Below are 12847 nucleotides of genomic sequence, written 5' to 3' on the forward strand. Positions count from 1 at the left end.
TGAGATATTATTCATGTACCATACAGTTGGTCTTAATCTCTTTTAATTGTTAAATTACTAAGCTTTAAAATCTCTGAAATTTTTGTTGAAGAACACAGAATGTACTCTTATGAAAAGAGGATTTATCTGTCTAAATCACCTCCAATTTGCCTAAATCACTTTTTTTCCCCAATACATAGCCACGGTTTGTCAGAGCTAGACTGGTTATTAGAGGTTATCTAGTTAACCCAGAATAAAAATCACCTGGGGAGTTGTTCTTTTTCCAAACTCTACTTGCTAAAGCATGAAACCTCCTGAAATTCGGGTAAGCTGTGCAACCCCCATCCCCACACCATACCAGTTAAACAGCGTTGATATAGTCTCTCACTTATCTCACAGATAGGCAAACATTCCTCCTCTCACAATTTTGATTAGACACCTCAATAAACACCAAAATTCTTTTCAATTTTAGCATGACAGATTTTTGATAAATTGAGTTGAAGATGCAAAATTCACTTCAGTGAATGATAGGAGCATAAATTATTTATGCTGTATATTTTTAAAAACAAATTATGAAGGATCTGATATTGTTCAAGGAAAAAAATTTCGAAGTCCCTGATCAGAAATTCAGTATACAGAAACTGTTGGAGATTTGTCATTGTCTCAGTACTGTGTCAGGCGCTGGGGAGATTAGTAGATGTCCTTTATCCTGAAAATGCCTGATAGCTAAGCACTCATATTTCTTCTCAGCTGTCCATAGTCATTTCCCACAGGCTATAGGAGGCCTTAGTGTGTTCGTTTTTGAGCAGCTGCCCTAATTGCATTTTCAGCAGAAGGAGATTCATAAGAATACTGATATTAAATAGATAGAAGAAATAGCCATCAAGATAGGCTTTAATAAAAAACATAAACTGCTCAGAAGATCTGACAGCCTCTAATGGATGGATGTGTGAAGACCCGGGGAAAGGACGAAATGGATTTTCCAGAGGATTTTTTATTCCCTGAAAACTTGGAAAATTTCAGGATAAGGGCAAACTAACTTTTCAGGGACCCCTTTTCCTCTTCTAGACCTTTGTATCCATACTAATGGAAAGAGTAAAGGTCTATGACTTCACTTACCTGCTCTGAAAAGAAGCCTCTTTCTTGGCTAAAAATGTTTACCTGGTTTGACATCTTCTGTCCAGTACCTTGGACGACCTTACACTCCAATTGGGAGCCATTGATGTAAAGCAGCCATAGATTTGGGAGAACAGAATAGATTTGTTATGCTTTTGAAATTTTATTTTTATTATCAATATTTACAAAGAAGTTAACTTTTTATGATCATTAACTCTATACACTATTAACTCTATACACTATTCTATATGAGCTATGAAGGGAAAGGACAGATTCCTTTTGATTGGATGCTAATCAAAGAAAAAGTATATTACTTTCTTAAAACATTAGCAAGAAATTGCCCACACTTATTTAGAAGACTACCTTTTTTAGGGCATCACCAAAAGTTGTTTCACATAAAAAAGTCATCTCTTGGTTAGTATATAAGAAACTGTGCAAAAATGTCCTGCCCCAAAGTGATTTGAAATCTTTTTTGCTCTTAAATTTGGCAGTAGTGTGTGAGGGCAAGGATGTAGATAGACAGTGAGGGTTTGCCATTGGTCCACTTTAAGCCATAATATATTTTTTAGAAATACTATCTGTAATGGGTGATGATGTAGGATCTAGTTGATATTTTTCAGTCTTATCTGTGTTTGTTTATGTACATATAATTCAAGGTTTTAAAGAAACTAGACAATTTGGGAAGGGAGTGAGCAGCCCCAGAAGTTTCAGAACTTAATCTGAAGTGGTGATCGTACCTGAAAATAGTATGGTTGTTTGCTGTCTCTTTGAAGTCAGTTCCCTTGGTCTAGTCTTGAGTGTCATGAGCCACAATTTGGGAGTCGGGGAAGGATTCTTGCCATCGACTATCTTACTCTACACACAGCCCCAGAATGGTTATTCCAGTTTGAAACAGAATAGCGTAGCCAGGCACATGTTGGACACATGCAAATCAATGTTTTCAGTCTTCACAGCCATCATAATGGCCTTCAAACCCAAAGTCAATGCTTTGGAAAGAGAAAACTGATGTGCGCTTCCAAAAACAAGGGGAAAGGAAGAACTGCATTCTCTTGAAAGTTAAATTATAAGTTGTTCTTTCTGTTTCTATGAAGAAGACTGTACTAATAAAACTGCCAATTTCTTTCAGGTGGGTGTACATGGCATTAGAATAGAATTCATCAATGAAAAAGGATCAAAGCGCACCGCCACCTACCTACCGGAGGTTGCAAAGGAGCAAGGTCATTGTTGTACTTTATTTCATATGATCTGGTGAAGAATTTAGACAAATATACAGATTGAAATGCGATATCTGACCTTGCAGTTATGTCTGATAATTGATTAATGTCACATTATAAGAAATGACTCTTTCGTCACTGCCACTGCAATGTCTGTATGAAATCGGTGAATTACTCACACAGAAGTTGAATCTCTGCACACAAGTTTGACAGCAAAAACACACAAAAGTATACTTTGAAAAAAGCAAAGATTTGTAAAAGTTAGGTTTTATTCTGGGCAATGGTTTGCTGTGAATTTGAAGTACCATTTTCCCATATTCCATTGTGCTCTAGCCTTGTGGCATAAACAAGCCTTTTGTTTGACAGTCAGCCACACAGTTCATTGTCAGTATCAAATGTTTCATTCTTAGGTGGTTGCCATTACTCATTCTTCTACTATTAAGATTGTAGGTTTATCGTTAAGATTAGGAACACTGAGAATAGATACACGAAGTATCAGTGTTTTCTCTGCTTGGTCTGCACGTCCTAATCAACAAACGTGTTTCTAATTTGCAGATAGATATAGCACAAACCTTTATGAACCACCACTTTGTGTTATATTTTATAACACAAGATAATTTTCCACTCTGTAGTATCCTGTCCTTTCTAGCAACTACCAAATTCTGGTTTCCCGTTAGTTGGAATGAATATTTCTACTTTATTTTATGAGCTTTTCTTCTCATCAGAAAGCATATGTAATTTGGTTTTCCCATGTTTGTTTCATAAAAATGTAAGTTACATAACAGCAAAATTTAATATCATTAAACCCCCAAACGAGAGAGTTAGTCTTTTAGGCAGCTATCTGAAGATTTATTTGGGTTGCTTTTGAAAATGACTCAATCCTATAGTTCCATTAACTTCGTAGAGAGAGAGGGCCTTGGATGTAGTTTCCCGTCCCCTGTCAGAACCATAAAAATGCCCTTAAGTACTGCACACAAATACACTTGACTGACTACAGAAGATCCCATGGGGAACAGCAGTTACCATGAGTTAGTGTGCGAGTCCAAAATACTACTGAGTTGGCCCAACAACATTTCGGCTTTTCCCTCCCTTTTAAAGATGTCACTGTAGAGTTACTCTCCTCTTAGAGGAGAGTACAGTGTTTGTAGTTTGTTACTGAGACGTGACTGAGGAGTTACTGCCAGCTCTGCCAGCTCTTAGACTCCTTGCCTTCAAATATGGTTGACATAAAGAAGCCAACTTTGTTAGCCATTATGGATAGATAGAATTTAAGGTGTGCGGTGGTGTACCTGCTTCTATACAGGATGAAATCTTAGCTCTTCTGTGTGATTGTTTTTAGGACCAGAGGAGTTGATAACATTTGGTGACAGTGATAGCTGACCTCTACAAAGTCATTTTGTATTTAACCAAAGGTGCTTGTTACATGGCCTTGACTGGTATTTTATCTGGTCTACTCTCCACAGGATGGGACCATATTCAGACCATAGACTCCTTACTGAGGAAAGGAGGATACAAAGCTCCGATTACTAATGAATTCAGGAAAACCATAAAACTGACCAGGTACAGAAGGCATTTTCTGGTGCAAGGCTAACCAGTACATTTTTGATGTGTATGCCTATAACCCTTGTATGTCTTTGGTCTCTCTAACTGTACTTGCTTCTCTTTTCTGAAACAGAGTGGAAATGAATGGCAGGGCCATACTGAGGGTGGATACAATGGAACTCTGCTTGGCAGTAAAGCCTGTATGATGTATGGGCCCATCTTTAGCGCTGTGTGATTACTCTGGCTTTGTATGAGCAAGCCCTCTGAGCCTTTAGACTACATTATTGAAGAAAGTTACCTGAATTAGCTGTTAGCTAGCTTTTAACATTGCTTAGTGGAACCCTGGGATTCTGATAAGCAATCTCAAATTTGAATTTAACCTTAGGATTTTGGCAGTGATAGAAGTATACCATGAAAGCTTGCTGAAAAACACAATTGAGCTAGATTCACAAATGCTAAATAAATTTCTGCATGGGATAGTAGGGATACTTATTTTAAAAGGAGAATAACAAACATTTTAGGAAAATGAGTTGCTGTTTCCATTTATTTCAATTCCATAAAATCACATGAATGCCTATAGTCTAAAAATGGACTATTCTCAGCTCTGAGGAGTTACAAATTTGAAAATGTTTCCATCTCTGCTTTCCCTGAGTTCAAAGTCTAGGAAAATAGAAGGGCATATACAAAAATAATTATTAATATAAGGCAGAATGTGATGAATGATGTTAGATCATAAAGCAAGGAAAGAGGAATTCCAGGAGGTGGTGGAGGATAACAGAAGATTTCAAAGAGGAGGTAGATTTGAGGCTGGGCTTAAAGAACAGGCAGAATATTTGACAGGTGGAGAGTGGGGGAGGCAAGGGATTAACTTAAACAGAACTTTGTGAGTTAAGGCATGTAGGTAGGGAAGTCCCTGAGCAAGTTCTGAGGAATGTTTAGTAGTCTGACTTGGCTGGTCTTTCAGTGTACATATACAAGATGATCATTAGAGGAAAATATGACCCAGACGGTAGGTTGGGTCACATCATGGAGGGTCTTGAGTTCCAGACTAAGAAGTTTAGACCTTATTCTATAGGCAATTGGTAACCATTGAAAGGTTCTAAACAGATGGATTTGGGAAGGTGTAAGATTGGAATTGGAAACAGGAAAATTAGTTAGGAGATAGTGCTATTATCTAAGAATCTGTGACAGCAATCCAAAAGAGGTGAAATGGGACCCTTAACAAGAGCTGTGGTAGTGGGATGGGAAGAAAGGAGAGAACAGGTAAGAAATTATTGTGGAAGAAATGAAAGGACTTAGTCATCATTCAGCAGTAGGGAAGAGGAACAAGTCAAGACTTGAATCTAGATAGGAGACCAAGGTGATCCCTTTAACCAAGGGAGGGACCACAGGAGGAGAGTCACATTTGTGCCTTGTTCTGGATACGAAGTGCTTCCTGGGATATATCTGTATAGAAGTGTTCATTAGGTCACTGAAAATGTACGTGTGAAGAGCTCATGGCTGGAGATGGTGATTTGGGATCATCTGTAAAGAGAACATAGTTGAAGTTATGAGGATAGGGTTCACTGAGTGGGGACAGAGCATAGGATTAAAAGAACTGGAGGTAGAAACAGAGGCATATCCTACAAGGCAGGGATAGATGTGTAGTTAGAGAGATAAGGAGCAGTCTGAGAGGCTGGGGAGAACAAAAGGGAGTGTGGGATTATAGAACCCATAGCACAAGAGAGCTTCAAACAGGGAGTGGTGAGTGGCATTATAACGGAGAGGTCAAGCGTAATGAGAGGGCCTTCTGAAAGAGCAGTTTCCATGGAAGAGGGGAAGCAGGAGCCAGGCAGCACTGGGCTGAGGAGTAGTGTGAGATGAGGGTTGAAGGTAGAAAATACATGTTACTCTTTTGAGAAGTGTAGCAATGAAGAGAAAGCTAGAGATGGAGAAGAAGAGGCTCTGGCATACCAGGATTAAGAAAAGTTTTTTGTTGTTACTGTTTTCACTTAATGGCGAGACCTGAGTAGCTGTGTGGACAGAGGGAAAGGAATGGCAAATGAGGGAGTGATGGAAGATCCTGGAAGAAAAGATAGTCAAGTGAATGAGATGCATACATGATGTAATAGGTTGGCTTTCCCCTGTTCCTTCCTGCTAGCAAACCAGGGCTGAGGGGGCAATAAAATTTCTAGAACAATTTGTACAAGGAGTAGTAGAGTGGAAATAACACTGGACTCAGACTCTGGATTCCTGGGTTCTGATCTCAGCTTTGCTATTTATTTGTGTGTGACATTGGGCAAGTCACTGCTTCTCTCTGGGCCTCTGTTTCCTGATCTATAAAATTATCTCTAAGCTCCCTCCTAGCTCTGACATTGGCATGTCACCCATTACTTGACGTTAACTTTGTCTCTTCCCTGACTCTTTTTCAGGTACCGTAGTGAAAAGATGACGTTGAGCTATGCTGAATACCTTGCTCATCGCCAGCATCATCATTTCCAAAATGGCATTGGGCATCCCCTTCCGCCATACAACCATTATTCCTGACACTGAGCCGCACAGCCAGTCACTGGGCCTCTCTGCTGCAGACCTCTTCCCAGGAGACCCTACCCCTTCTTGGTCTAGCTATCTCTTTTACTGTACCATTTTATGATGATAGTTTCCGTTGCCATGGTGAAGCTTCGACATCGTCAATTAAGATCATCATGGTAACGGGTAGGAAAATGGCATTTGTTAAGAAGATCCTGTTTTATTATTTTAGATCATTGATTTTTTTTTTTTTGCAGCATATAGAACTTTTGAGGTTTTCTTTCCTTACAATATGCTATAGGATTTTGCTTTGCTATCTCAATCAGGTATCTGTCTTTCTGTCCTTCTTGCCTTCCTTCTTTCTATCTTCTCTTCCTTCCTTCCTTCTTTCGACTGTGGATGGAAGAAATTGTGCAGTTTTTAAGGATTTTGTTTAGGTTTTTCTTTAGTTTTCCTCAGTAAGATAGATAATTTTTGATAGGTGAGTTTGGGAGTAATTCATATCAAATTCAGGTATTTGTATATTACTCTTGAATTTGTCTAAAATTCATTTTGCTATGAAAGCTTAGTATGTGACTCTTCACTCCTTAAGTATATGTTTTTCCCATGGTTAAAATATATGAACTTTAGTTCTAGTGTAGAACATTCGAAAGTCCGTACTAGGGCTTGTCACAGAGAATGAGAAATCATTGATGCCTATTATGCTGATTATCACAAGAGAGACTGCCTCATCACTTTATAGAACCCACTTACAAACTAAAACACTGTTTTAAGAAAGTACAAGCTACCTTTCAAATGTTACAGAAGTCATTTTTGAAGAGCAGCAAATATCAGGAAGAGAGCATATACAGAATTTAGTGCCTTTGAGAAGAATATAATTAAGTGGAATTAAGGGTTAGAAAAAAGGCAATTTAAAGAAATATTCTTGTAAAATTTTATTGTTTCTATATGCGAAACAACAGATTAGACAAATTCTTTACTCTTAAGTATTTTTATAAGCTGAGAAAATTTATTTTGAGCAAATAACCAAAAAAAGACATTTGTCTATTATATATTAATTTAAATTTGTTAGCTTTAGGTCTCAATAAGTCATGATTGGCCAGAGACAATTTTAGCTACCATTTAAAGAAATGGTAGAGATAATCTAGTGAAACAAAAGTTCATATATACTATGATTTCAGCTGTTTGTCATGGGGACAATACTGGAGTTTTAGAAATACTATAAAATAGCTTGAATCTCTTTCTGCACTACATACTTTTGATAGAAACACATTTACTATGTTGAAAAGATGTGATGTTGCACCTGTAGAAATGGAGTTGGCATTTAGATATGATACAGTGAGAGCCCAGCTTACTTGCAGGGGTAGTCTTCTCATGATGCATACAAAGAGAACTTCCTCATGTCAATAGGAGGTCCATATGTATACCCCCAGGAAAAATGACAGATGATTCTGGAGAAAGATCATCTTCATTTTTATGGTAGTAAATATATATATATATATGTGTTATATATATATATATATATATATATATATATATAATTTTTTCAAACAGGAAACCAATATATCAAGTGATGAATTATAAGAATGGTGCAGAATATATAGTCTAAAACTATGAGAAGTCACTGAATATCAAAATGGCATAGCTTATACATATAGTTGCTGTGACAAGTAACAGACTGCTAGTTCAGAATTCAAAAACCCTTTTCTAGTTTGTGAGCTAATTGACTGAATTCCTTCTGCTTGCCATTGTGGCAGAGCAAACTGCTTTAGTTTTTGATGAGAGTTCTTAGAAGTTTGTTGGTGTTCCTTCATCCACAGCATCCGTTGTTGAAATAACCATTTTCAGTTGTGATGCCTTAACTAAGAAGCCAATTGTTAGCCTGAAATGCAATCTCGGTAGCCAGTTTCATTGAACCTAGAGATGTGGCAGAGAAAGCTAGCTATTGGGCTTTACAAAGGGATTTTGAGTCCTTTCATTTCTACTTGGGAGCATTTTGGAGCAGATTAGTCTTTCAGTATAAAAACAAGTGGCTACCTTACGGAAACTTTTTCTTGCCCTTATAGGGAAACTGAGCACAAGCTGAATGATATTGTCTGCTGCAAAAAAAAAAAAAAGTAAGTAAGTAAAACAAGCAAACTGAAGAGAGACAAAGTAGACCAATATCGATCTATCTTATCCATCATCTCATCAGTTCAACAGGCTCCTCATCCTGGGTGAGCTCATGCTTAGAAGTTTTTTTAAAGAAAAGATCTATTACATACACATATGTGTGTGTGTGTATACATATACCCACACATACAGACATACATACATATGTGTGTGTTTATGTATTTAACGGTGCTAATCAATCTTGAGCAGGTCACGTGACTGGTCATGCGGACTCTAAAATCATATCAGATTTTTTAAAATTCTTGATATATGCAGATGTTATACAGATTTTCTTACCAGTGTAATAATGTTATACTGAAGAAATAACCATCCTGCAGGCTTCAGAGGACGAGGTCAGCAATATTTCCCACCATGGCTTGGGGGAAAAGGATAGTTTTGTCTCCTTTTGTATTCAAATTAATGCACAGTGCATTTTTGTCTTTAAGTAGCTGTTGACTAAAAGACTTTGTAGTGTAAAGGGTGTTATACAAACTGTAATGGTGTGCTTCAAACAAATGCTAGACCCTTTCACCTTTGTCGTATATTACAAAGTTGTTAAATATGTGGTTTGAATTAACTTTGAATATGTTGAAATATGTAGCATGTGTTTTTAACTCAGACGAAGATTCTAATTGCACAGGTTGTGTTCTAGCCAGTTGTGGTTTATTTGTTCAGACACAAATGTGAATTGCACTCTTATCACCAGAATATTGTATGAGTTCAGTGATCTTTAAACAGCTCAGAAGTAATACTTGAACTTCATTTGAGTAGCACAAAGTTTACATAGCCCCCCCTTAAATGTTAATTAGTCCCATTTATGTTTTCTGTTTTCAAATGCACCTGGGTATTTTTCCTCTTGGAAAATAGTATGTATTTTACTTTGGTATGTAGCAAAAGGCTTCCATTTCTGGAAGGGTTTTCTTGTTCTTAAACAAGATCAGCCAGGTACCAGATTTTAAAAGAACAATTGCTCCCCCCACCCCCATTAAGTGGCCTTCTGACTGCACGAGAATGTGCTACTGCCCGCTCCAGTCCCCCTACCCTGAGAGGTCGGTGTCATTGATGGAGGAAGTGCCAGGCTTGCTCTTTTCCCCCACCCCACTTAAAGCAGTTATCAGATTTTCAGTCCAGTGCATACAGTCCCAATGCCCAGCACACCACAAGTTTGTATACTGGCCTCTTTTCATGTCTTCAAATGTGCAGGAAATTTGAAACTGTCATCTGGAATAGGTTCCATCTCTTATGTGTGTTAGATCAAACCAAAGAAGCCCCCAGCCATGCCCAAATGCTGCTCCAAAAGCCTGCCTTCCAGTCCTTACAAAAACCTTGCAGGATTAAATGTGTTAACTTTTTTATTTTTGTACAGTTTCTAAGTGATTTTTGCTAGTGATGTTAAACTGAATTAAGTTTATTTGAGGGGGGTGAGCACCTCCTCCATTTAAATAAACTGGTGACTTTCCTTTTATTTTTAAAAAGTGGAAACCCGTTGTGTGCCTCTCCATTTAAGGGTTTCTGATTACATTATTCTTAAGACCAGCATTGATCCTTTCTATACAAAGATATGTTTTCCTTGTTTTTTTATTACTGTTTCAGAAGAAAAGAAACCTTTTATTTTGCTCTGGACCCAGTAACTGCGCTGGTACATAGACGCACTGAGAAGATAAACTTTTGTAGCCACCTCTGACTGTTTTTGTATATCAAAGTTGATTACTTTTGAAATATTTGGATCTAGTTTCTAAGTTATTTTAGTGTTTTATATGTTCCCCGAAATTATTTTGAATTGGTCACCAGCATAATGAGTTCTTGGTGATGCAATGGTGAGACTTGTAATGAGCAAAAGCTACCTGGAGTAGCTCTTGTTTTCCTTCTTTCTTAGTAACCTGTTTTTTGCTTACAGTAAGACATCACAGATTTCCTGAAACCCCTTCAAGTATAACTAGATCCTCCTTCCTTCCACATTTAATTGCTTAATAGTTTCAAGAAACTATTGGAAATGGGCATTTTATATGACATGTATGGCTTTAAAATATTAAAATGAGCAAAAAGAAAAATGAGAAGGTTTATGTGGGTCTGTAAGGTATGGCTGTGGAAAGATATTGTAGTAGTTTTGACACTATTGTTATTACCTTTAAAATCATTTACCCAATAAAATGTTAAAACTGAGTTACCATTTGTTGTTTCTTTCTTTAACCTGCCTTGTCATAGGATCTTGGTCTCGTGGGTACTTCTTCCTAAAATGCTAGCAGTTGAAGACTTGGAAATAATATCCTTAGGAACTGATAGTGATTTCTTTCCAGACTCGCACTTGGGAAATGGCACTTTCTGCGGCGGCCCCCTACCACATGACTTGCCTGTGTCATCTTTTTTGCCCAGCCGTGAATCCTGGCTTGGTGATAGAGTCTAGCCTTTATTGGACAATCTGCCCTGGCCCATGAATCTGAGGCAAGTGTCAGACCTGAATTCCAGTGGCAGCTTAGCTATGCTTAAGTCCACTCCAAATTTCTTCCAAATCAGTGTGTTATTGGGTGTTTCCCCTTTGGTGTGCTGGTAGGGGGCAGTAGCAGTACTATCCAGTGAAACGATCTGATGCCATCAGAAGCCTTTCTTCTGCCATCAAGGCTTTGCCATTTTCTCAGTATGAGACAGAATCTGAAAATGCCCAAGATGTGGCCACTTGGAGCTTGTACACACTCATACACACACTAGGCATACCACACACTTAAACTGATACCAGTTACTTTTCCAGTGCCAGAGTGGTATGAGATGAACCCTATCCCCAACTTGAGTTTGGAGAAAATGTCTGAGTAAGGGCAGGACCAGATAAGAGCCTGCGTCAAGAATGGAATCTCTTGGTGTGCTGCCTCTATCAGCTGTTGCCTTATCTCTTTCTCTCTGGAAAGGCTACCAAGGGCATTGTTGAAATACCTCTGGCTCTTTCTAAATCATTTGCTATCTCAGTTTGATCATGCAGTTTGCAGGATTAATTGCTACTGAATATATGCAGGACAGTTTTCTGTTACGTTGCCCCAGAGCCCCCCTACCCATGTGAATTTGATGACACATGCTTATGTCAATCACAGTGGCTAAAAACAGCCATCTCAGATCCTAGAGGACTATCGTGGTTTTGAATAGTGCTCCATTAAGGCGGCCATCTGCTCAGGGTTTATCCGGTTTCATCATTCATGTTTAATGGTACATTGGATTTTTTAATGATTTAGACAATATTAATAGTTCAGGTAGAATGAAGTAATTTAATGAGCCCACAGCATTATTTTTTATAGCATTAGTGGTTAACTGAGTGGTCTGGACAGATTTCAACTTCAGTAATCACACTCCACCTACCTAAATTCTTCCCCGAGTTTCAGCATTTCCTCTAGATTTCATGCCCCACTGGGCACCTTTTAAATAGTTCCACTGCTTCAGAGGGCAAGCATGGCTGTGTGGAATGAAGCAGTTTCTCTCTGTTGATAGAAAATACTATCATACCCAAGGGGTTCTATCACTGTGAGCTGGGGGGAAGTCTGCTGTGGGGAATTCACACCTGGATCCAGAGCTGCCAGTCAGGAGAGCCAGTGAATGACTGCCCATTCAGAGAAGGGCTTCTCCCACTTCCTGCAGCTCTGACCGCATGAGCTGAGACAAGTGTGGGTTTGGGCTAAGTTCTGATGGCTTCCCATCTGTTTGCCCGGGCTTTTCACCTGCAGGAGGAATAGCTGAATGAGAAGATGTAACTGAGGCAGGCCCTGGGTGTACTGCTTTGGCTCCTACATTCAAAGGCCTTCCTTGATCCTGTAGCCTATGGTACAATCTCCTGTTTCAAACCCCAAGCATATTGAAAGAAATCTTTCAAGAATAGGAGGAAATTGCCTAAGGTCCTAAGCAATGTTCTGAAGCCAGTTGACCTCCTCATCCCTAGAACTTGGTTATAACTGTGTTTAAAATGAAAACACCAATGCGTAAAGATGCATGCACCCCTGTGTTCATTGCAGCGTTATTCACAATAGCCAAGACTTGGAAGCAACCTAAGTGCACATCAAGGGACGAATGGATAAAGAAGATGTGGTATATATACACAATGGAATACTACTCAGCCATAAGAAACGATGAAATCCAGCCATTTGTGACAACATGGATGGACATTGAGGGTATTATGCAAAGTGAAGTAAGTCAGAGGGAGAAGGTCAAATACAGTATGATTTCCTTCATTAAGTAGTAGGTAATAACGACAATAAACAAACACATAGAGACAGAGATTGGATTGGTGGTTACCAGAGGGGAAGAGGGGAGGGAGGAGGGCGCAAGGGATAATTCGGCACATGTGTGTGGTGATGGGTTGT

The 12847-nt window shown here is 38.6% G+C and overlaps 1 protein-coding gene across 1 annotated transcript in view; it reads left to right on the forward strand.

Moving 5' to 3' along the window:
- The window catches only part of AMMECR1 (AMMECR nuclear protein 1), a 107515-nt gene extending 96817 nt beyond the window's left edge, over nt 1–10698 (forward strand). Inside the window, exons 4-6 of the mRNA XM_004440485.3 lie at nt 2222–2312; nt 3773–3869; nt 6263–10698. Of these exons, the coding sequence (XP_004440542.1) occupies nt 2222–2312; nt 3773–3869; nt 6263–6377 (303 nt within the window). The 3' untranslated portion in view covers nt 6378–10698. The remainder of the gene's footprint in view (nt 1–2221; nt 2313–3772; nt 3870–6262) is intronic.
- The last annotated feature ends 2149 nt before the right edge of the window (nt 10699–12847 follow it).

Source organism: Ceratotherium simum, chromosome X, assembly GCF_057802395.1.
Source record: "Ceratotherium simum simum isolate JZ-2026a chromosome X, ASM5780239v1, whole genome shotgun sequence".
Lineage (NCBI taxonomy): Eukaryota > Metazoa > Chordata > Mammalia > Perissodactyla > Rhinocerotidae > Ceratotherium > Ceratotherium simum.